Below are 27071 nucleotides of genomic sequence, written 5' to 3'. Positions count from 1 at the left end.
AAATTCTACACACGGCCAATTATCATTTTTTTCTTTTCTTCTTTTTTTTTTTAATTTTAGAATAAAAATTCAAATAACATATATTTTAAATAAGTCAGTACTGATTAATGTTGTGTGAGATTTAAAAAAAAACTTGTTTGAACGTTATCTAGTGTGAATTAATATAAATTAGATATAATTTTTTTTCGCATTGGAAATTAATGTTGTAAATTAGTCAAAATCTCTTGCTTTTTAAATCAAATTCCAAAAGTATTTTTCTTTTTTACATAAATTATTTGTGAATTATGGTACTTTGTTAAAATTCTAGACATAAGTTTTGCTAAACTACTGAACGAAAAAAATTCTTTAGCTCCTATTTTTTTCTTTGAAGATAGGTGCATGTTTTAAAACCAATGAATGTAACAAAGTGTTTTTTTTTTTCCTAAACTTTTAGTCTCTTGTGAGTTGCTGTCAAAGTATTATTCTTGGTGACCAAAGTACTCTAGCTGAAAGTTCTAGCAATCTTCCTTCTTCTTCCTCTGTCATGAATCAATCCCCACCCCCTGGATTTTGCTCTGTCGTTGTTCGTCTTGTTGCCATGCAGATGATTGCATTAGGGGTAAGTTCTCTTCAGTTCCCTCATAATGATTCTGATTAAATAACAGCATGACCCAATTATGTAATTCCATTCTTGAGAAGATTTCAAAAATTTAATTTTGATGAAGTGTTACGTTTGGCTCAGTGTTATAAATGCATAAGAGTATACTCTTTTAGCTAGAAATTATATCCCCCTAGAAATTCTTTCCCCCTATTTCCCCCAATTTAGTGAGGGAAATAATTCAAGAAGCAAGATATATATATATATATATATATATGATGTCAGAAAAGAACAATTTTAAAGCAAAAACAAAAACAAAAAAAGAAGTTAAAAGGTCAGTGAATGTAGTAACTCAGAAAAGGAAGATTTACTTAAAATACTGATCTGAACTATAATGATGTAGATTCATATTCCCTTCTTACTATAAGATAATCTGAAAGCGATTCCTATGAGTTGTTTTTCCTTAGTAAAATTTTTGCACTTTTCTTAAATTTGGATTTAGCAAGTGAACTGATTTAATGAACATTAAGTACAGGTCTTAGGAAAGTTTGAATTCAGCTTTTTCTAATTTTTATATTCTTACATACAATAATTGATTTGTTAATTGTGATTATGATGTTATTTCACATTTTGAATTTTATTTCCGATGATGTTTACATTCAAAATTACTTTAATTTCTTAGATTTAGTGTTTAAAAAAGTTTCTGTTTAGAGCTGACATTTTTTGTAGTTAGCAATTTTTCTTAAGGCCATAATGTGGATCTTTTTTTTAAAATAGATTTTTAAAAATAAGTTACAAATTAGAATTTGTTTTTAATTTTAGTAACGCATGTTTTAAATATTGGTGACAAAATAACATTGAAAAAAGGCTAAATCAAATTGTCATTTACTTGCTCAATAACTTTTGGTTGAATTGTTCTTAACAATGCTGTTAAAATTGTGTAATAAAAACAATGAAATCTCATAGTTTTTCAAAAATTTGCATTTGCATTGCTATTACATATATTTCCCGGGTCTGGTTCATTTCATCGACAATCACTTCATCGACAGGCCATTTCATCGACACCACTTCATCGACAGACCATTTCATCGACTAGGTCATTTCGTCGACAGGCCGTTTCCTCGACAGGGTTGTTTCGTCGACAGGCCATTTCGTCGACAGGGTCATTTCGTCGACAAGTCATTTCGTCGACAGGGTCATTTCGTCGACAAGGTCATTTCGTCGACAGGGTCATTTCGTCGACAAGTCATTTCGTCGACAGGGTCATTTCGTCGACAGGGTCATTTCATCGACAAGTCATTTCGTCGACAGGGTCATTTCGTCGACAGGGTCATTTCGTCGACAAGTCATTTCGTCGACAGGGTCATTTCGTCGACAAGTCATTTCGTCGACAGGGTCATTTCGTCGACAGGGTCATTTCGTCGACAGGTCATTTCGTCGACAGGGTCATTTCATCGACAAGTCATTTCGTCGAAAAGTAATTTCGTCGACAAGTCATTTCGTCGACAGGGTCATTTCGTCGACAAGTGATTTCGTCGACAGGGTCATTTCGTCGACAGGGTCATTTCGTCGACAGGGTCTTTTCATTTACAGGGTCGTTTCGTCGTCAAGGTCATTTCGTCGACAGGGTCATTTCGTCGACAAGTCATTTCGTTGACAGGGTCTTTTCATTTACAGGGTCATTTCGTCGACAGGGTCTTTTCATTTACAGGGTCATTTCGTCGAAAGGGTCTTTTCATTTACAGGGTCATTTCGTCGACAGGGTCATTTCTTCGACAAGTCATTTCGTCGACAGGGTCATTTCGTCGACAGGGTCATTTCGTCGACAGGTCATTTCGTCGACAGGGTCATTTCGTCGACAGAGTCTTTTCATTTACAGGGTCATTTCGTCGACAGGGTCATTTCGTCGACAGGGTCTTTTCATTTACAGGGTCATTTCGTCGACAAGTCATTTCGTCGACAGGGTCATTTCGTCGACAAGTCATTTAGTTGACAGGGTCTTTTCATTTACAGGGTCATTTCGTCGACAGGGTCTTTTCATTTACAGGGTCATTTCGTCGACAGGGTCATTTCTTCGACAAGTCATTCCGTCGACAGGGTCATTTCGTCGACAGGGTCATTTCGTCGACAGGTCATTTCGTCGACAGGGTCATTTCGTCGACAGAGTCTTTTCATTTACAGGGTCATTTCGTCGACAGGGTCATTTCGTCGACAGAGTCTTTTCATTTACAGGGTCATTTCGTCGACAGGGTCATTTCGTCGACAAGTCATTTCGTCGACCGGGTCATTTCGTCGACAAGTCATTTAGTTGACAGGGTCTTTTCATTTACAGGGTCATTTCGTCGACAGGGTCTTTTCATTTACAGGGTCATTTCGTCGACAGGGTCATTTCTTCGACAAGTCATTTCGTCGACAGGGTCATTTCGTCGACAGGGTCATTTCGTCGACAGGTCATTTCGTCGACAGGGTCATTTCGTCGACAGAGTCTTTTCATTTACAGGGTGATTTCGTCGACAGGGTCATTTCGTCGACAGGGTCATTTCGTCGACAAGTCATTTCGTCGACAGGGTCTTTTCGTTGACAGGGTCATTTCGTCGACAGGGTCATTTCGTTGCTAGTGTCAGGCGTAATTCTGAAACTATTTTAGAGATTTAATCTAAATATTTCTATTATTAATTAGAAAAATGCACTTATTTAATTTTATACTAAAGTAAAATTCTTTATGGCGGTTTATTGTTCCAATTGCACTAAAAGAAGTTCGCTATTCAAATTAATTAATAGGTAGTTGAGAAGCGTTTAAACAGTTGATGTATCGAAATCTGCTTTTCTATATCTAAATCGTAATAGCTCGACACTTATTTTTAGGATAGGTAAGGATTGTCTTCAGAACATTACCAAGCATGATATCCGGACCGTGGTTACAGTTAATATAGTGTGACGTTAACAATCAAATTGTTTTTAATATCAAATCAAATTAATAAAATATATTTTTAGAATTGAAAGCAATAAAAATATATTACAATGAAAATTTAGACACTATTTCAAGGAGAGGAAAGCGAAATTTTTTGCTGTAAAGATTTTCAACATTTTTACATAAATTTTAACAAAAACATGGACATCAGTCGAATTCTCACAGAAATGAAAATAAGCATAGACCTAATTATTATGTCTGCTTAAGTAGAAAAAAAATTATAGGTTTTTTATGATGGAAAAGTAATTTCTTAATGTTCACTTTAATTGCAATTTTAAACTTTTTGTTCAGCATCTTTAACATTAGGACAGGAATATGCGTATTCGAACAATCGAATTGAGTCTTAGTTTCGTTACTACTATTAGAGATTTCGAAGAACAATAGGAACACAAGCTTGATGTTTAGGTATTTACCGAGGCGGTTGTAGATTCCCACAATATTTAAAGTGCTACTCACCTTACCAAAATTGTTTAGAAGCACGGGCGTAACGTTGCAAGCCTGTTAGTGTTTGGTCTTCACAAAATATGTTTTTTCTATGAATAGTGAATTTAATAATAGTATTAATTATTCAATTCTAATCTAATACTATCAAATTATACTATTTTTGCATTATACTATTATTATAATTAAATAATAATAGTATAATTTAATAAGAATAATAATAGTAGTAAGTAAATGATGAATTAATTCATTTTTTATTTGCAGGATTTAAATTAGACACATTTTGCTTAAAAGAAAATTAACAAAAAGTCAAGCTTGGAATTTAAATGTAAGAATAAATAACTCCTACTCTACAAAAAAGAAAAAGAAAATTTACAATTAAAATTTGACCAATTTTTTACTAGTATAATTGCTGAAATTTTTAACTGATTTTCTACACAGGATGAAAACACAATTCTGCCTGAACAAGCCAGGAGACTCAAAACTAAAATGTAGAAAAAATGAAAATAAAAAATGCATATGTATTTAAAATATCAAGTTTGTTCAATAGACTACAAATGAGAAAAACAATTTATAAAAATTTTCACACATAGCAAAAACCACAAGGGCAAAATTTCACAAAATATTCTATCAACATTCAAAATTCCACTTTTTTCGTTTTGGTAACGAAAATTCACATTTCTTTATCATGACACATATCAAACATGATATTTAAAAATTTACACTTTTACATTTTTTGAAGGACTTATTGTTCGCCTTTAAAATATATACTCTCCCTGCAAATTTTATTAATTTAAATAAATTTTTATTCTCTTGCAAATCGAAAAGAAAAACATTTTAATATTTGAGTAAAAAAACAAGTTTGCTAAACTTATTTTAATAAAACATTAATGGGAATAAAATCAGATGCATATAGATAACTCTCCTCAATTATAAACTCAAAAGTCAATTTATTTGTTATATCGTAGTAAATTGCGTTTTTTCCCCAAATGTTTTAGATCATAAAAACCAATTAGACAGGTTTCCTCCCCTCCTCTGATTTAGAATCATTTTTTATATCATTTCGATTGCATCGCATACCGAGGATGTGTAGTCATTGTGAGTTTTTTTTTTTTTTTTTTTTTACTTTAACGAAGTTTATTTTATAAGGTAAGAGAACTTATAAATGTTTTGGGAACATATAGGATAAAATACATATTAAACGCCACAACGTTATAAATAATTAATTAAATAAGAAATAAAATAAACTGGAAATGCGAGAACAAGATTTTTGTTTAAAATAATATTTCATTTAAATTTCACAAGAATTGTCAGAAACTTCCCTCTTCAGCAGAATAGCTTACAAAGACATGAGGAAGAGGATTAGAACAAAAAATTTATCAACATTATTTCCCAATATGTTTTCCAAGTTGGATTTTCATTTTATTTTTCCCCTCATGCATTTTTTTCCCAAGATTTTTATAATACTATAAAGTTCAGCCCATTGCTCACTTCGCTCGCCAACTTTCGTAATAGCCACTCATACAACTTAGTTTGTTTTTTTTCCTATATCGATCTTTCTTTTAAAGAGAAAATATATAAATATTGAAATTTCATGTAAGAAAATTTTATTAATATGTCAATAGTAACAAAATTACCGATTACTTGCATATAAAAAAAAATCAACTGAGCTTGAAAAAAATAAATATCTAAACACAGGGAATATATAAATTTTTGATAAAACAAGAAGTAATCTTACTAGCTAACTATCTAAAAGGTTTGTGTTTTTCGGATTAAATTCTTCGTAAACATCACCATTGTTATCATTGCAAAAGTTAGTTCCTTTTCCTTCTCTTTTTTTTTTGGACAAGATTTTAAACTGTATTAATGCATTTTACTCATTGCGGGGGAACGTTATATAAGTATAATTTTCGTTTTTATCGACAGAAAATTTTTGCAGCTGAAATGGCCTGTTAACGAAAAAAACCTTGTCATTGAAATTATCTATCGACCACATGGTTTCACTATCTCACAGATTCATTTTATACCGTCTTTTTTTCCTTCCTAATTTCACCCGTCATTCACTCCCTACATCAAGAATCATTCACAATAGTTGTTGCAATTGCTTTTGCGATGATGATCTACAATAATGTACATTAAAAATTAATCTTAGAAACAAATGTGTTAAATAGGATTAGAAAAAAATTGTGTAATATACAACTTAAATGTGTAAAATACAATTAATGTTTACAATTATCGTTTTTGCAACGTGATATGAATAGAGGAGTAGGCAATTTTCAAATGAAATGCTTTTTTCCGGCAACTTCAACATACTATTAAGATTTTGCATCAGGCTAGGCTTAAAAAATTTCATCAGAAATATACTAAATTACAAAAAAGTGCAAGGGGCATAACGTCTATTGTAAAAGAATCATAAGACTAGTTTCAAAATTACGCATGACTTTGCCTACAAAATAATCTTCTCTTAATATTGTCGACGAAATGACTTGTCGACAAAATGACTCTGTCGACGAAATGACTTGTCGACGAAATGACCCTGTCGACGAAATGACCCTGTCGACGAAATGACTTGTCGACGAAATGACCCTGTCGACGAAATGACCCTGTCGACGAAATGGCCTGTCGACGAAACAACCCTGTCGAGGAAACGGCCTGTCAACGAAATGATTTGTCGATGAAATGACCCTGTCGATGAAACGATCATGTTGATGAAATGACCCTGTCGACAAAATGACCCAGTCGACGAAATGACCCTGCTGACAAAACTACCCTGTCGATGTAATAACCTAGGTGAAGATACGACCCTGTCGATGAAATGACTTGACGACGAAATGACCCTGTCGACGAAATGACCCTGTCGACGAAATGAACCTGTCGACGAAATGACTTGTCGACGAAATGACTTGTCGACGAAATGACCCTGTCGACGAAACGACTTGTCGACGAAATGACCCTGTCGACGAAACGACTTGTCGACGAAATGACCCTGTCGACGAAATGACTTGTCGACGAAATGACCCTGTAGACGAAATGACTTGTCGACGAAATGACCCTGTCGACGAAATGACCCTGTCGACGAAATGACTTGTCGACGAAATGACCCTGTCGACGAAATGACTTGTCGACGAAATGACTTGTCGACGAAATGACCCTGTCGACGAAATGACTTGTCGACGAAATGACTTGTCGACGAAATGACCCTGTCGACGAAATGACCTGTCGACGAAACAACCCTGTCGAGGAAACGGCCTGTCGACGAAATGACCTAGTCGATGAAACGGCCTGTCGATGAAGTGGTGTCGATGAAATGGTGTGTCGATGAAGTGATTGTCGATGAAATGAATGCGACCCATATTTCCCATATTTTTCACTTTTTTTCCAATTGTTTTTTTGGTAATATTATTGGTTACATTTATATGTTTTTGAAAAAAATATTAGTTGTAAAAAATAGTTGTTCTCTTTTTTATAATATCAGTTTTCATTATTATTGCTCCATTATTTAGCAAAAATATGTCCAGATGCTGTATTTTAGTTTAATTTTTTTAATATAGTAATTTTTCCCCCATTCCTCTTCATTCAATGAAGATAATAGATTGCAAAGTGAAAACTTTTTTTGTAGTAGATGTAAAAATTAATTTTTAATGTATAAATGAAATTGAAGCATGTTTTGTGTATCAAAATGTAGGAATCCCAATCATTAGAGACTGTTTGTGGTGGAACTTCTGCTTTCTCCAGCCCTGAAAAACTAGAAATATATTTAATGAATTTGATTCTTCCCCTCTGTATTAGAATTAGTAGCAGCATAAAAGGTAATTCACTTGTAAAGTTCTATTTTATGTATAAATAATAGTGTCATTCTAGCTCTTGCAATGAAACTTTTGATGCAACCTATTATTTACTTATTTTATTTATCAAAGTCATGATGAAATAAATATTTTTCAGCTTAGTATTTATTTCTCGCTTTTAATTACATCTCATGACAATGTCTTTTTGTTAATATTCTGTTGTTGTTTTTAAAAATAAATTTTTTTTGTTTGCACTTAAACTTTTGTGATGAAGTGTATTTTAATACAAAATTCAATATATTTAAATTAGAATGCACATAAAAGCAAATAAATTTATTCTATATTGAGAACTCTTCACTTCAAAATATTTTATAAACTGTGTCTTACACTTTATTTAAATTAGAACAAACTAATATGTTTCTTGTTCATTATTTGTTCTTAAAAGAAATATAGTAAAATAGATTCATTTAAACAAAAGTTTTGATCCACTTTTATTTCGTTTTAAACCACTTCCATTTGGTTTTTATTTTATTGTTTCATTTATCTACTTTGTCTCATCTGTGATTATAATTTTATTTAAATTAATTTAAATTCTTTATCATTACCTACTTACAGGGCCGGATTAACCTATAGGCACACTAGGCACGTGCCTAGGGCCTACTAAATTCAGGGGCCTACGAAAAACTTGGGAGAAAAAAATTTAAAAAAAAAATCAAACGTAGTGGAATCAGAAAAACAGTTTTGTTTTTCTGATTCCATTGCGTTTGATTTTTTTTTTTCTTTTCACGATAAATTTCGCACTCAATAAATTCTTTTTATTCATTAATTTTATCATTAGGTTTTTTTTTTTAAAAAAATTCCGTTGATCTTGCCTTGTTCCGGGTTTTAATATTTATGCTAGTGCCTTTTTTAACTATCGTTTCGGTTCGATAATTTTCAAGTGTTTTGATTAAGATTAATAAGTTTTCCTTTTATTTTATTGTTCCCCCCCCCCGTTTAATTAGGTATGAAATATATTGCGTTATTTAATCATTGGTTTTGTTTATATAAGTTAATTTAGGAATTGCAATTATTTTTAAAAAATAAATATGAGAATTTTGTAATTTTTAAACTTGTTTTTCTTGTCTAAACTTGTAAATTTTTTATTCTTTTAAATGTTATATTTCTACCATTTTTTTTTCTCTTTAAAGTTAGGAGTACCTTTCTTTTTTCTCTTACTTTATGCATTACACTTGTCGGTATTGCAGATAAAGTTCGATAAACAAATTCGTAAATTAAAATCCATATTAATAAAAGTGTAAAAAAAAAATATTCAAGAAAATTTCAGCATATATTTTGAAAAGAGGGGAGGAGTGGGGGAAGGAGGGGAGGGCCCAAAAACGGCTATGCCTAGGGCCTACGAAAGGTATAATCCGGCTATGTGCCTAGGGCCTACGAAAGGTATAATCCGGCTCTGCCTACTTAATAATTTTGTTCATTACATAACACATTTTGAACATTATTTAGCGATTTAAGATTTTTTTTTAATAACTGCAAATATATATTCAACTAGTTTTTAAATAATATAGTTTTACAGTTCACAATTTTATGCACTATACTGCACTGTGTTCTATAATATATGTTAGCATTTTTAACATTAATGGTAAGTCCCTGATTTAAACTGGTTAGTATGGATATATAATTGTATTATCTATTTACTTTTAAGATTTCTCTTTAATTTATGATTTAAATATTTTTTTAGCATTATTAGACAGTGCATTTTAGGTTTTGATTTATGTTCTTATGTTAGCTGCTTGCTGTCAACTCATTAAAATACATAAATAACTAAAATATTGTTTTTCAGATGTTCCTAAACTTCGACATAATGATATTGCATTTGCTTTGACCATGGTGCTGCATGCTTTAGCGCCTGTTTCACCACAAAGTAGCTCTTCAGCTAAAGGGGCTTCAGACAGCAGTAATTTTGGCAAATCTCCAAATAGATCAAAAATGTTTCTTTTTCATATTGGTTTCGTTGGTAAGTATTTATTTTGTAGTGTAATATTTTATGATCATTCTTACTAACATGGAACTGTACCATGAAGATATACTAAGTTTCTAAACTAGACTGACAGTTTTAAAAAATTTATTATGGGAAATCAGGAATTTTTATAAATTGGATTAGTAATTACTTCATTGAGTACATTAATATACTCTTACAAATGTTTTCTAAATGTTTCTTGGATTATATTTGTAACAATAAAATTAACTGATTCTCGAAAATTTAGAATTTATTTTTTGTAAAAAATATAGTATTAAATTATTTTAGATTGATTTATATTTCACATTTTCAACTTTTCCATAATTAAGAATCTGTAAATTTGTTATTAAAAACCAATATGCACCTTATAATTAGCTATGTCAATTAATTTCTTTTTTTTTTTCAGGACTGAAAGTTTTACTTGTCTGTTTTGAGAAACAGCTTTCTAATGACTGGCATCGAATTGCTGGTTGCATTCGAGAACTCGGAAACAGAATGCAAGGTAAATGTGATTGGTGTATTTTCTTAAATCCAATCCATATTTATTACTTTGTATATTTTTCATTTTGAAATTAAAGTTTTTAGATTTTTAAACCCAATATGAAAATTGAAAATTACTGCTATTTATGCTTGAACCTTCTTTTATTTGTTATTAAATATATTCTCCTTTTTTATAGGTGGCTTAGGCTTGTGGAATTTTATTGATTTTATTGTTAGCCATCGCACACCTTTATATGTATTATTATATCCGATGATCAAATGTAGAGTAAGTTTTGAAATTGCATTTTTTATTCAACATTTTTTCCTTTTAATAATTTCAATTCACATAGAAGTTTAAGTTTAGAAGAAGAGTAGAATTGCTCTCAGGAAAATGTAATGCCTTTTTTATTGGTATTTATTTTCCTGAAATATTCTTTTTTCTAAGAATTTTACTTAAGATAAATTTTTTTACCATACTTGATTATAAATTAACAATCCGTTGGATTATCTGCATCAAATTACACAAAACCATGGACTATTGCTTGCTTAATTACGCTCTGCTTATGTTTTAAGTTTAGAAGAAGTTAGAATTGCTGTCTGGAAAATGTAATGCCTATTTATTTACTATTTATTGTCCTGAAATATTCATTTTTATAAGGATTTTGGTTAAAATACATTTTTTTTTACAATATTTTAATTCTAATTTATTATAAATTATCAATCCGTTGCATTATCCACACCAAATTACATTTCTGGTGAAATCATGTTGCTTTGGATATAGAGACTTACTTCTGTTTGCTTGAAATATGCTATGCAAATGTAATTTGAATTGGCTATTGTATCCCAATATATGTGTCACATTTAGAATTGCTTTTACTTGTGAAACAACTACTTTTGCCTACGAACACAACACAGGAAAAAGTTGAATTATGCAAATTATTAAGTTAGGAAATATGCTTACAAATTATTTATAGTTAATCGTGTCTTTTTGCACTGAAAATGAAAAGGACTGTTTACTTTTTTTACTTTAAAACTTGTTTAGCCACCCCTCAAGGTATCACATTATTTAATATTCTTCTTGCTGCTAGTCATCTATGTTGTTTGCAATTCATCTGTTTACTTCTATTGTACAGGCACAAAGCTTGTTAAAGCATAAAAGCAGCTCAGCTTTTGTTGTTTTGTAAACGTAATACAATGAAATATAATAAATAAATATTACCATTATTATTTAAAATTTCATTTGTTAATCTTGTAAGTGTTTCATATTTTTAGATGCTTAATACTATTTGTGACAACGAACAAGAATATTCTTTCCAACAAAGAATCAAAGGCAAACTTAATGGTCAAAATTTGCCGGTAGCAAAGAGTCATGGTGCCTTGTATGTTAACATGGTTCAAGAGCTGAAATCATTAAAAGAAGATTTAATTTCTTGGAAAATAGGTGTGTGTTTATTACTTCTGTTTGAATTTCTTTTGATTGTTTTTATATTAATGCATTTGACTCAGAATTTATTGCACGTTCATATGGCAGATTGATAATAAATAATTTTGTATGTTTTCATTAATATGAAATCAAGAAAGATTTTTGGGCTCTTTAAAGTTGTATTTTTGAAAGTTTATTTAAGAATGTAATCATGTAGAATTAAAGTATGTATTAAGAATGTAAGAATTTTTCGAGGTCTGGTATGTGTGATTATGTTGATTTATTTCATTAGGTTAAAATGAAAATTTATTGTAGGGGGAGGTAAAGTGGAACGATTAAAATCTACTGTATCAACTGATCACAGTAGCGATACTTCTCAACAAGCAGGATTCTTATATCAGATGTCTAGAAAAAGTGAACACTCTGGCCTAAATGATCCCTCCGATAAACCTGATATTACCGTAGAAATACCTGTTCCTGTGTCTCGTAAAGCTAGTACTCCTCTCATTAGTAAGCAATTATTTCTTGAAATATTTTAATCTTTATAATTTAATTTCATTTTATTTAAATTTTTCATAATTGATTTTTTACTTCGAGAAGATCATTAATTTTAAGTTGTCAACAAACACAATTTTTTAAAATTAACCTCTTAAATTGCTTTTTACTTTGTAGAAATTAAATATATCTAGTTAAGTGTATCCAAGCAGTTGACATTTGTGCTCAAGTCTTACTTTTTGTTAAACTTTTGTGTTTTTATATTTTCTCATATTTGATTCAAAAGAAACTATGGGAATTACCGTAAATAAGGGGGGGGGGAATTTTTGTTATGATTATTCATTTATTTATTGGAAGTGCTCATAAGATAATTCTGACCTTTATAAAACCATGAAATTTAAATTTATTACTAATCTTAAACTTATATGTGTATATTTTTAGTGCTTGTAAAACTTTCTTTAAAAAAATTTTTTTTGCTGCTTTAACTAATCACTTTCTTTCACAGGAGGTATGTCTACAGACAGCTCATTACATCCACAGATCACAGAAGGAGAGACGAGCACCTTTACGAATATCGGCAAGCATATTCATAAGGGACTAAGTATTAAATTCAGCTCTGGCAGTGGGAGCCGACAAGTATTGAGACAGCTGCTTCGTCGTAGTAGTTATCCTTACCCAGAAGACGATAGCAGCACCGCCGAAGGTACTCAACTTTTCCCAAACTCTAGTTCACTTTCATCATTTATAAGGCTAATATTTTCTTAGTAATGCTATGTTTAAATATTTTTGAGAATTACATTAACTTATAAAAGGAAACTCCTTTACCTTATCACTTGAATTGATTTCGATCATTTTTTAACTGGAAGATGGGGGAAGATTTTTCAAACGTTTATTTACTGTGACTATGAACTTAAATTTCTGTTTTTAAAAATAAACGAATTTATTAATCCTGTGTTTATAAATATATAAACTGGATGAATAATGATCAAATGAACTAACACATTATGCACTAGAGAAAACATCTGCCCATTGTCAGTGTTTCTTCTTGGATCCACCCTAAGCTTTACTGTTAGCTGCATTTCTGTAAACAAACCCCTTTTCAGCGAAATATTTTTCCCAATTTTCTGAAGTTTTATCAAGAAATGGAAGTGTACTTTCCTCAACTTTATAAAAGGTTAACTAAAAAAAAAGTTAAAACTATATCGCCATTTTTCAAATTTAAAACATTTGCAAAATCATCAGATATTGATTTTTTAATTGTTAAATATATGTGTATATATTTATAGAGCTGTCAACTTTCTATGCTTTGTGGGAAAATTTCTTCTAGTAGTGGCAAAGTTTATATTTTAATATAAGATTCTTTATTTATTAAATATGATTTAAAATTATAACATGTGAGTGATTCGAAAGCTCGTATAAAATGTCACTTTGTTCCGGGTCTTTCGAAGTGAGGCTTTCAACATCAGCAAAACAACTCAATATTCTAAAAGCTTTAGTTTTTGGTTGTCTACCATTCTATATAAGGTGGCAGCGCTATATTTAATGAATGACAATTATTGAAGCTGTGTGAAAAGGACTTTTGTGGCATTGGTGATATTTGAATGTAGGGCATGTTAAGATTCATTTTTAAAAATAATAAATAAAAAATCTATTCTTCTTGTTATTTAGCTCTTGAAAAAATTATTTTCTTTCTTTTTTATCGATACCTTATTTTATCTGATTTCACTTGTAGAAGGATTAAGTGGAAAGTTGCCTGCAGTATCTGAACCGAGATTGTGGAGAAAGAGCACTTTCCATATGAAACGTGGTGGGAGTAAAAAAGGTAAAGTCGGTAGCGGCAGTAGCCTCACGTCGGTGGGGACGACCAGGCAAACAGAAGAGCAAGACTCACCTGGGGATCAAAGTATGAACTAATTTTTATTTTGATTGTACAAATTTTTCATGAATTACTATTGCTTATTTAATCATTCCATAACAAAATTAAGTTTAAATTACCAAATTCAAATGTTTGAGCACACAGTAGAATAGAATAAAGTTAAGTCAGGAGTTAGATCCTGGACTCAAATATATTTCCAGAGGTGCAAACTAACGCGATTTCATAGTCTAACTTATGGTCTTACAGCTGAGAAATAAAAATTATGTTTTTTGAGTATTTCCCTTATAATCTGTTTAAAATAAGTTTTTTTTCCCTTTAATTTATTCTCATGAAGGGAAAGTGACAGTTATGATAATAAAACAAGATAATTATTTTATTAAGATTTAAGAAATTTTGTTGTTTGCATCTAATCTGCAATATATTTTTTTCTATTCTTTTAACATTCTGAAAACAATAAATAATTACAAAAAATGATTTGATGGAAACAATAAATTAAAGATATAAAGAAATCTCATATTTTCCTCTTCCAACAAGCTATTCCTCTTCCAACAAGCTTTTTAGAACTTCAAATACTGGATGGTAAAACAATAATAAGGCTGGTTCTAATTTAACCAAAATTAAAATATTGATTCCAAGCAATCAATATAATTTTACTGTGAAGTATAAAATTTCACTGTTTTTTAATTTAATACTTTTATCTAAGTGTTGTAAATTCATGCATAATTGTAATAATATTATAGACCTACATAGCTGTATATACTTCTGTGTTATTGTACTTTTGTTACTGATAACTAGCTTGGAAAGCTGTCATCTGTGTATTTCCTCAAGAAACAATACAATTGTTAATACAGTTACTGTTAACAACATTAAAATTCAGGGGTAAGAAGGCAAGTACCCCAATGTTTTGAAAATATATTCTGTTAGAAATATAGTTGTTTTAATGTGAAAAAAGAGTATTTCATTACACTTGCTGAAATGAGTTCATTTAACAAAAACTCATTATTTAGTGTATAAAATCTCAGAGTTCATTTAGTTTTTTGTTAAAAAGCAAAACAACTCATTTGACATTATCATTTGTTCTATTTATTTCATTTCTGATGCAGTATCTTGATTTTTATAAATTAATGTTTAGTACTTAATACGTGGTAACTCTTATCTTCAAAAAATTCAACTGCTCAACTTAAAATTCCTTCAGCTGAGAAAGAAAGTCAAAGGAGAGAGAAAAAAAAATTAATCCCTTTGCCACCGGAATTTTTTTTTCTTTCTTTCCCCGAATTTTAGAGCCAAAAAAGCATTTTTTATTGCTGAAAATTAATATATTTTCTATCCTAAATTCGAAAATGCAAAATATTTTTGTCAGAACCAGTTATTTGCTTGACCTATTGGTGGTGAAATATGTAATGTCTTGTTCACTAATCTCCAGTTTTCCCTGCAAGTTTTGTCTTAAAAAAATACACTGTGATAACATATTTATTAACTCTATTGCCTTAAGGTGTTTAAGATAAATATCTGCATAATCTGAATATTAAAATTAGGTAAAACATAATAATAATTTCCCAACTTACTAAGTTTCCAACCAAAATAATTTTGTAACACTAATGAAAGTGAAATTACAGGAAGTACAAAATGATTTTGATTTCAATTTCAGGCAGGAAATCTCACTGCGAAAATTGTGAAGAAAGTGGGACTAGTTGCAACAACTTTTAGCAATACTCAGAAATACGAAAATAATCGTTGGATTTAAAGAGACGTGTAGATAGCGATAAATTTTATTTCAATGATGCAATTTTTGTCTTCTTTACATGGCATGAGATGCCGACCACACAGGCACAAAAACGCTGAACATATGAGATTCAAGGCTGACAGAGAAGGGGTTAAAAACTTTTTGTTTGTAAAGTACATTTTTCCTTATCTAAAAACTTTTGGAGTTCATAACGAGAATAGAAAAAGTTTTTTTTCATGGAAAATAATTATTTTACCTGATGTAATAAGATGTTTCTGAAATCTAAATTTTAATTGTCAAACTAGTTATTAAATAATTATGATGGACTATGCTGCAAAAAATATTTTAAAGTTCATAGAAATGCAAAATTACTTGAAATTTTCCACTGGTCCACTATGACCAATTAATATTTATTGCAATATAATGTGTCGATCATTTACTGATGCACATATAAATGCAAGAAATTTTGGGTTATTTTTATATCAGTTTCTAATAACTATTAAATTAATTAAAACAGATTTATCTAATAGAAATTTGTTATTGACTTAATTATTATCTGTGATCTTTAAGGTTTTATCTACTGTTTAAAAGTGTCAAGTTGCATTTCAGTTGAAAGAAATTTTTCAAACACGTGTTTGTATCAAACATTCAAAACACTCATAATTTTATGTCATATGTAATTCGAACTTATCCAAAGAAAAACTAATTTTTTCTGTTAAAACTGTAAAAATATTACTTGTTTTGTTTTCAATTGAGAAATTAATACATTTTCCTGATCATACTATCATAGGTGTAGCATGAAAGAAATTTTTGTGAGGACACAATTTTTTTTAAGGAGATAGTTCGGATAGTTATATATATATATATATATATATATATATATATATATATATATATATATATTTATATATATATAAAATAAAAAAATTTCTAAGTGTAATAATCTGTGGCTTTTCAATATTATGCATTTTTTTTTGTAATGTGGTCTCCAAAAAAAAATTAAACGAGAACTTATTCACTATTATCACAAATAACATAAAAGTAACATTTTTAATAAATATCAATATATTTTATACAAATTAATCTATAATTTCAGCTGATTCTGTGAGTCAACCCCCGTCTTGCCCAACCAGTCCGGTCGGGGGAGTCCAGTCGCCGGATCCGGATTCGGACACTCACTTACCGAGGCACCGCCTCCAGCGACAGAAGGCTCCAAGCCGCAAGACTTTCCGTTATCGGAAATCTCACCGAGGAGCAGGGTGGGCAGCCCACACCGAAGCTGATGAAGAGAGTGGGGGAGAATCCATTGCTATGATGCCAACCAAAACTCAACTTCCTCTCACTGAAGAAGACAATCCCAACGTATTGCCCCAAGTAGCATTCATACAAAAACACAATGTGAGTATTTCTTTTACGCTCTTTTCAAAAAATAAGACATTTCATAAATTATTTTATAAATTATTGATTTTCATCCATTAGCTAGGTAATAAAGCATAATTCCTATGTGAAATGATTTCTAAGGAAAAATGTTGTAATATGTTGTTTGTTTTTTTTTCATCTTGAAACCAATATTAGCAACCTTTAAAGAGTAATAAAAAGAGAAAGCAAAAAGTCATGTATACAGCAGTTAATTACGACAATTCCAAAGGAAAGTTGCATAATGCAGTAGGAATTCCATAAGAAAATTGAAACCAATAGCAAATTTTAAAGAAAAAAGTAACAAAGATATAAAAATGACAACCGAAGCTGGCGTCGTCAGGGGGTACCAGCTCCGGAAGTCATAAAAATACAAAACCTTTTCAATCATCAAATGTCTAAAAATTGCTTTCTCTTTATCTTAAAGGTTTTGTAAAAAGTTCATGAAAAGAAATAGATAATACGAAAGCAAATTACAAAAGTTAATTACATCCAATTCCAAAAGGAAAACATAGTTGAAAAAACCTACTTAAAAGTAGTCCCTGACGAAGTCAGCTTTGATTGTCATTTTTATGTTTTCATTGTTTCTATAGAATTCACCTTTTAAACAATTTATCTTTTAAAAAGTTAATTTATTTTTTTTAAAAATGTTATAACAGGGTGCATAGCTTTTTTAAAAAGTGCTTAAAGGTGCTTATTTTCGATCTTCGTTTTCTAAAAGCCCTTAAAGGTGCTTTTTTCATTGGTTGTTTTTAAAAAGTGCTTATTTTTCCCTTTTCCAAATTGAGATTTTCTGTTTAACATGTTGATTTTGGCTACGAATTATGCAGAAAGACACTGTTCACATTATTCTATTTAACGTTTTCACAATTAATTTAACCCAAATCTATTTCGGCGTATCGTCAGTTCATAGCGTAGGAAAACGCCATTCAGATAAAGGTAATTTTAGCAATAGTCAAAAACAATGACTGAAGTTTTTTTTTTTTTTTTTGACATGACGGTTAAAACCAGATAAAACCGTCAATTGTCAATAACTTTCCAACCCTACCTAATTATGATATTTTTTTAAGGTGCTTAAAAATATTACTTGAGTGTTTGAAAAATGCTTAAAAGGTGCTTATTTTTTGTTGAATAATTTGGCTATGCACCCTGTATAACTCTGCATAATATATCTCCTCCTTCTTTTAAATAGCGTCATAAGATAGTTGGGCATGTTGGCAGTGAAGAATCTCCAGTAGGACGTCGTGCCAAGCGTCATCATGGCAAAAAGCGTTATCGATCACATTCCCAATCTCCCACAAGTCCTCTCTCTCCTGAAGATGCCCAGACACTGGGCGACTCAGTTGAGTCTCTCGGCAATGGAGAGAAAAGCACTCTACTGCAAGAGAGTCAAAATCAGAATGAAGAATCTGAAACTTCAGTCTTCATGGTTTTCCCGGATAAGGATAATGATAATACATGTGTTTAGTTACCCAATTGATATTACAGCACTTCCTCACTTCCTTTGTATTTTTAAAATAGTATATAGGGTGCTGGAATGACATCACTTTTTGATTTTACTCTTATTGAAGATCACGAAAAATCATACTTCTGCTAATTGTAGCAGGAATTAAATAAAAAATTAATTAATCATTATGGAAAACTAATAATTAAAATTTTTTATAAGGCTTTAAAAGTGAAGATAATATTTAGTTGATAAATTAAATTTGCATTGACTGTTGGACAGGAAAGATTCAATATTGGTTGTTATAATTGATTTTTCAAGTCAAAAGATAAGTGATAGAACAAATAGCCACTTTATTTCTTGATAAAGAATGCAACCAATTAACAAGTGAAAAAAAAATTTATCACTTTTGTTGCATAGGAATAAGTGAAATAAAATGTGTAAATTTATTTTGACTATGATATTTTTTTTTTCTTCTATTCATTGTGAAAGAAAATAAAGATAAATTTTGATAAAGTTTAGTTGATAAATTAAATTTACATTGCTTGTTAGAAAAGAAAGGCTCAATATTGGTTGTTATAATTGATTTTGCAAGTCGAAGATAAGTAATAGAGCAAATAGCCACTTTATTTTTTCTTGATGAATGCAACCAATAAACAAGTAAAAAAAATTTAATCATTTTTGTTACATAGGAATAAGTGAAATAAAATGCGTAAATTTATTGTGACTATGATAAGATATGCATTTATTTTTTGAAGGAAAATTAAAGTTATGTATTAAAACAGACCAATTTAGAAACATTTATTTACCCATTCTAGTCTTTAATTCAAAATTTTAATCAGGATATTTCTATCTAACATTACTTTCTTAACTATATTGAAGAAATGTAGAAAAAAAGTTTAAGTATAGTTAATTTTTTTGTTTCATGATAACCAAATTTATTTTTCTCCTAATTTCAAAATATTTTTGGCATTTCATTGCCTGAAACAGAAGCGGGTTTACAAAAATAAGAAATGTAAAATATTTTGGACTTCAAACTGTAAATGTATGTTGTTTTATTTTAAACAAGGAATATAAAGTTAATTATCATGAGTGATGGATTCCTAAGCACCCTGTATTTTTTTTTCCTACAAACCATTGCCATTAAAACTTCCTTATTAACGAAAAATAACGATATTAAAATTGGTTTCAATTTGTAAAGATTGTACTTATACATACTTCTGAAAAGGTCGTATATTTATCTTGTTGAATATGTTCATTTTACAAAAGTTAATTTTTTTTTTACTGTTTTCATTTTAAAGTAAATTCAATTGTTAAAACTGCACTCAAAATTGAAATTATTCTTAAAAAACATTTTCATGTCATTTAACTATTTATAAATAATATTATACACATTCAGATCTTTATATCTTATCTCTATTTTGATAATTTGTTTTCAAAATTCATATTTATAGAGGTTTAGAAAAGAGTGATTTTAAGTGATTAGTCCCTGTATCTGACATAGTTGGAGAGTTATGCCCTACAGGTGTTTGACTGAATGCCAAATTCACTATAACGATACGAAAATATCATTGTAGGATTAACCTGGAATGATTGATAAGATCACCTTATATCTCAAAATTGAATTTATTTATTTTTATTCTAGTTTTTAAAATTAGTCTTAACTATTCAAAATATCTATTATATGCAAAAATGTTAAATAACTATATATTTTGCAAAATAGTTAGCTTTTAAAAATTATGATAGCTGTACTTGACACTTATACAAAGTTATTTAAACCATTATATGCCAATTAAACAGTTACTTTTTAGGTGAAACAGTAATTTTCTTTTTAAGAAGTTATTTCTAGTGGAAAGTTTTGCTATTGAGCATTTGTTTAAAGAAAAAAAAATTAATATTGTCCATAAAATATTAGCAAGAAAATTTTGAAGTTACTATTAATGGCAATTAAACAGTTAATTTTTTGAAGAAACAGTAATTTCTTTGCAAAGAAGTTATCTATAGTTGAAAATTTTGCCAACAAACTAAAAATTAAGTTTTATTTTTATAAACTGAATCAGTTAATGAATGATTTACGCAACTTTTGTGTGCTTTTTCTTGTGGAAAATGCAGCTTGATATATTTAGCATGGCTTTAACAAAAAGACATGGCAGAAAAACATGACTTAAAGAACAAAATTTAAAAGAAACTTAATCAAGTGTTGTAAACGACTTTGATATTCTTCCTTTTGCTACCTCAATCTGAACCACTTTAAACATTTTTATCATTACTTTCTAATTAAGTTTGATGCAGGGACCCAAGTGTTGATACACGGACATCTTTTTAAAAGAAAAAAATTAACATTTATGACAAATAGGTCTATATTGTATGTTATAAATTAATAACATTTAGCACAGAATTGTGGCATTTAAAGATTTTGACAAATTGGTTTATATTATATGTTAAAAATATTAATTTTTATTTAACAGAGAATTATGAATATTTAACGGAGAATTTATGGTATTTAAAGATTAATTGAGATATAAAAATATCTCACTTTTTCATATTGATGAAAGTCTTGCATTTTGTTTATTTTTTCATACCTTTATCATAGAAAATGCAGACGTTTATATAAAAAGATCGCACAAAATTAAGACTGCAGTTAGTTCATTAGGTTATAATTAAATTTTAAATACTTCTTATCAATTTGTTATTGATTACCAGATTACTAAAATTGCAATTTCTTCAAAAACGCACATTTTAAAAAAAAAAAATATTTATAAATGAGATGAAAATAATTTTCAAAGTGTCTGTATGTAATATTAAAATTTTTGTTTCAATTTCTTTACTAAACAGGTCAAATTTAAATCATACTTAATGCTAATCGTCGGGTTTAGAATATTCTTTAAAATATTCTTAGCAAATTATATTGTGAAGAATTTTGATACAATAGTTTATACAACAAAACATTGCTCAGCAAGAGGGGGAAAAATGAAGAGGTTTAAAATATCTTAGAAAGCACTTATTTACTTTTTGACCTTTCTGGTCACTGAATCTATTAATTGTTTATCTATTATGGTTATTTTTATGAAACGAATTGCAATCATATTTAACAGAAATATTAATTCTTTATTAGTGAACGAAATATTGAGATATAGTAGGCCCCCCAAAAAAGGTATCTTATAACATATTGATCTCTAAACATGTTCGCTTTCTCAGATATCCAAAATAATGAAGGTGCAAGATGAATTTCAAGTATTAGCTTAAAATATTTTTAGAATGCTATAGAGCAAAAGAAATATTGAAATATGAAAAATAATTATTCAAATAGGTGTCTTAGTGGTGATGCATTGTTAATATTATATGTGTATTACGATATTACTTTTTTATTATAGTAATTAAAAAGTATAATTTGTTATGAATAAAGCACAAATAAAGTTACAGAAAGGGGCATATTATAGTTTCAGTTATATAAACAAGAATCTTCTTCAATGTCTAAACTCATTCTGAGGTTAGATACAGAAGAAGTGTCACATTTTGTATTTGATACTGAGAAAGATTCTTGTTTATAGAACCCAAACTATCATGTTCATTTCTGTATTTTTATTTGTGCCTTATTCACGTATTTCTTTCTTTTTGTTATTTTTTAATGACCTTTGTTATGTTTGTTTTACATTCATATACATTAAATATATTATTTTTCTCTGAGAAGCTTAAAGCAATAAGGGCCTACTGTATTAGATTGCAGATTTTCAAGGTTAATGTCTTGCAGAGTTATGTTGAATGCAATAATGGTAATTGTTCTTAAGGTTTTATTATCAACATTCTGTTTGTTTGTAAGTATGGTTTAGAAAATGCATAAAGGCACAAATAAAATAAGAAGCAGTCCTTTTGGTAAGTTTAACAAGTATCGTCATAACTAAGGTAACAAATAAAATTTTTTATCCTGAGTGATCCACACTGATGATGGCACTAGAAATGACTGTTCATCTTTTTAATGTTTTTGTTTGTTTTTATGTAATTTTTACTATTTCTTTTAAATGGTTTGTGTTTGAAACTAAATAACTTGAAATAGATATTTCAAAAACATTTTGTTTTTATTTATTATTGCCTGTATAAAAACAAAAACAGAATTATATTGCATTTCTTTTATTTTAATCTTAGCCTGTCATTGTGATATTTTTTATACTTTTTTAGTCATTTATTTTTATTATGTTAGTCATTTAACGTAGGTGTGTTTAGATTTGTTTATTGTTCTAAGTTTTGCTAAGGGATTTGTTTTGTTATGTAATTTGAAAAGTCATATTTAAGACTATCTTTATTTTTTAAATGAACAGCTCTGCTTTTACCATCTGTTGCGTGTATATTTCATTCGATTTACTTTTGTTTCGAAAAATTTCCCCTTTTCCTCAATAAGAATATCTTTCTAATATAATTTTAAATTATTTCTTAGCACTAAATAACGAATTCACACTTTAGATTATAAAGTGTAATTAGTTCTAGCATAAAGTAGTGATGTCTTAAATTATATAAAGTAGATTTTTTTGTTATTGTTTTATGCATATATGTATCTCCGATATTCATCTGTGAATATTTTAAGGAGGCTATATATCGAAACTAATGTAGCGTCCTTTGATGTGATATACAGTGGTTTTTTTTTATTATAAAAAAATTACTGATTAATGCTATCAAAAGTAATATGAGTTACACCAGACAACGACGAATCTTTATCTTTGTATTAAAAAGTAGGTATTTTTCAATAGTTTGCTGGCATTTGAACCATAATTGGATTATAATAAATTATCACTTAATTGTTCAGGTGAAACTATTTTAAATTTTAATTACTTGAGATTGTTCCCTTTTTTATTATAATTATATAATAAATATTTTTCTAGATTATAAAATATGACATTCATTTATACTAGTAAATCCATAGTCTGTTATAAATAAAAAAAATTTTTAAAAAAATTATTAAACATATTTTTTAAAATTATTAATATTTAACTTATTACTGCTCTGCTGATTATGTGGTTTAGAACTATATAAAAAAAATAAGAAATAATAATTTGAATTTAAAACATGAAGGGTTTATTTAAAACAATAACAAGCTTTAAAAACAATTATAATTGTTATTGTACTGCAAGAGTCTTGTATGTGTACTTTTTTACTTTTATAGTCGTTTCAATTTCAAAATATAGCCTACTTTGATATCTTGCAAAAATTCTACAAAAAAGAAAGTGATTTAAGTTTTTTTTTTTTTTTATTGCTTTTTCTCCTTATCTTATTGTTTAATACTTTATAATGTTTAAAGGGTGTACTAATATGAATCAAAAATCTAAGTAAATGAGTAAGGATTTAAATTTTCCTTAAGTATGTTTTCCTTTTCTTATGTGAAACCTCTCATTGTTTTAACAGTTTCTTTGCTCTGTGCAAGGCTATAACCGCAGTAATACTAATTTCTTAAGCCTATTGTATTTTTAAAAAATAAGATAAGAATTGTATCGCCCCCCCTTTTTTTTCAATTTTAAAAAGTTAATTAATTTGTTATTCTAATTTGGTATGCGTCAGCAAATTATTGAAATATATTCTTAGAATCTTAATTAAATGTGCTTAGATATAGAATGAAAAAAAATATATGATTAAGTGTTATAGAATATATTTTTCTGCCTCTTGAATTCAGGAGAATAAGGTTATGATATTTTATTTGTAACGAATAAAATGTGTTTTATTGATATTTAGATAATTACTTAAAACTAAATTTTTTTTAGTTCACGATATCTAACTTTTATTTTTACACATTTTCATATCCTATAAATATTTTACAATTTTAATTCGAGTTCTAAATTCTTCTTTAGCATTACATTAAATCAATTTATGTTTTCAACGTTTAGAATGATATGAAAATTGTATACAATTATCTTAATATAAATTGATACTTGATCAAAAGTATTTTTACGGGTTGTAAGAAAAATGTATTTTTTATAAATATAATAAGGTTTTATAAAAATATTTGCTCAAATAGCTTTTTCAAATATTATAACTAACCTGACTTCAACGAGGCTAAGAATAATAGATATTGTTAGTGAAGTGTAATTTGATATATGTACTAGTAAATGATTGTGATAAACTATAGACTATATGCTTTAAATAGCTTTTATGATGCAGTTATAATGTTGAGATGTAAAGTTCTTTTTGTTGGCGTGTAAAACCTGCCATTATTGATATATGCATGTTTGAAAGCTTTTTACTTCTGCCAAAATTGTAATGTGGTACTTAATAGATCTTGTGATAATTCGCCAAATTTATTTGTATTGCTATATATATATAATTATTGTAATGTTGCCTTCATTGTTGAATATTGTATGTTTATATGTTGTGAAAATAAAAGTATAACTAAAAAATATATGTATCAACTGACAGCAACTTATGAGGCGTTTGTAAAACATAGTTTTTAACCCATAGTACATTCGCTCTTATGGACTCAAAAATTTACCCCTATTTCAGATAATTGAAATTTGTTGAGGCAATGAGTGTGCTATTTTATATAGACCATTTGTTCCAATTTTGATACTGTACACAAATATTTGATCTTTGAAGCTAAATTCTGTCAAGGCTAAAAAGCTGGGGTATCTAGTGAAATCCAATTTAAAACCCTTAGCTCCAAAAATACATTTACCTTTTAACAATTTTCTTTTCTAAGTTATACTAGTTTTAAGTGGAATTGAACTTATCCAGAAAATTTGTATCATATTTTATTGAAATTAAATTTTTCACCTAACAGGGAATGAACCAACAAGCATTATCAGAAAAATGAAGAAAACTAAGAGGGGTTGAACACATAAGTGGAAAAGATTGCCAAACACTCTCAGGTATGGAGTAATTCAACAGAATTTTTTTTAATCAGCTTTGGGAATTTCTCCCACATCCTTCTACATTCAGATTGCCCATGAGCAATGGCGCAACTTGGTTGGTCAAAGAAAAGCTTGAGTTAAATCATGACTGTCCTGGCGTCATGACTGTTAAAAAGATCTTCTTAAGCTTAACAGGAACAGCTTGAGGAAGATCATTGGTCTTCTCACTGGACACTACACCCTCAGGAGACATCATTACATTGTGGGTATTGCATCTGATCTTTGTAGAGGCTGTAATCTTGAGGAGGAAACTTCACGACACATACTTAGTAATTGTGAGGTCTTGTGGCGTAACTACCACTACAAATGTTAAATAACAAATCACTAGTATATAAGACATGTTAACTTGAATCCATCACGAGGTACCTTTTGATAGATGAAGGTTGATATAGTCTAAGATTAAATCCCCACATTGGTGACCTGCGGACGAGATAAGAAATTGTCAATATTGATGGATGAATCCACATTAAACAGTTGATTTGCTTAAAAAGAAAAAAATTAATCCGGTGAAGTAAATAAAGTCTCCCAGTTAATAAACAATAAAAAAAAAATGAGATGATGGGAAAAAATAGCGAAAAGCTGTAAAAAAAAAAAATAATAAATAACGAGCGAAATGCTTAGAAGAAGGAAAAATATATATATAATGAGCAAAAATTGAAGTTAATAAATAAAACAGCATTAATCGACTAGTGGAATCTGTTCATCGAATTCTATCACAGATAAAATTCTGGAAGGGGAGTTATGTGGCGTAACTACCACTACAAATGTTAAATAACAAATCACTAGTATATAAGACATGTTAACTCGATTCTATCTTGAGGTACCTTTTGATAGATGAAAGTTGACATGTCTATAATTATATCCCCCACAGTCTCTTCTGCTCAAAGATTTCAGCACATGGGGCAACATTGCATTAAGGCCTGGGAATTACAGGATGTTCCTGTCATGTGTTTGATGAACTTTGTTTCAGCTAGTCATGATCTAGGGTTTGGGTAAAATAGACCTCTTGTCTATGTGCCCTTCTCCTCGTAACTGCCCAATCTCTCAAAGTCTATCTAACAGAAATTTTCTAGACAACAAACTTTGCTTAGTATCTACTTAGTATTCCGCTGAGAGATAGGTGTTCCTTCACTTAATCAAATTCTGTCACTAAGCTATAATTGTTACAGCCAATTCGTTACCAAGGAGGAGGTTAGCAATGGAAGTTAAAGCTTTACTGTTTCTTGACAAGAATGTGGTCAGCATTATGCACCGACCTGTACTTCCTACTAAAGCTGAACTTAAGTATGGCCTGTTAAGCTATGGCTTAGGATAGAACCCAGATCACATACAATAGCAGCCTCTGTTCAGATTGGAAGTACTTTCTATTATGCGTAGTCAGCATTAGATAATCACCAACTGGTTAACTCAATTCATTTGTCAGATAATGCTTGTCTTCCACAGTCAATATCTGATGCATAGAAAAAGCATAAACTTACTATTTAAATAAAATACTTTTTAAGTGTAATGAAATGAAACTGAAGAGACCAA

At 29.3% G+C, this 27071-nt stretch overlaps 1 protein-coding gene across 1 annotated transcript in view; it reads left to right on the top strand.

Moving 5' to 3' along the window:
- The window catches only part of unc80 (unc80, NALCN channel complex subunit), a 97540-nt gene extending 76746 nt beyond the window's left edge, over nt 1-20794 (top strand). The window contains exons 54-64 of the mRNA XM_043046998.3: nt 434-598; nt 7675-7798; nt 9618-9791; nt 10201-10296; nt 10472-10560; nt 11547-11715; nt 12013-12207; nt 12698-12895; nt 13925-14095; nt 16888-17189; nt 18400-20794. Coding sequence (XP_042902932.2) covers nt 434-598; nt 7675-7798; nt 9618-9791; nt 10201-10296; nt 10472-10560; nt 11547-11715; nt 12013-12207; nt 12698-12895; nt 13925-14095; nt 16888-17189; nt 18400-18675 — 1959 coding nt within the window. The 3' untranslated portion in view covers nt 18676-20794. The remainder of the gene's footprint in view (nt 1-433; nt 599-7674; nt 7799-9617; nt 9792-10200; nt 10297-10471; nt 10561-11546; nt 11716-12012; nt 12208-12697; nt 12896-13924; nt 14096-16887; nt 17190-18399) is intronic.
- The last annotated feature ends 6277 nt before the right edge of the window (nt 20795-27071 follow it).

Source organism: Parasteatoda tepidariorum, chromosome 6, assembly GCF_982258835.1.
Source record: "Parasteatoda tepidariorum strain Cologne lab strain chromosome 6, Ptep-v5.0, whole genome shotgun sequence".
In the NCBI taxonomy this organism is placed as follows: Eukaryota; Metazoa; Arthropoda; class Arachnida; order Araneae; family Theridiidae; genus Parasteatoda; species Parasteatoda tepidariorum.
Note: the sequence above shows the minus strand (reverse complement) of the source record. Positions and strands in the feature narration are given on the sequence as shown.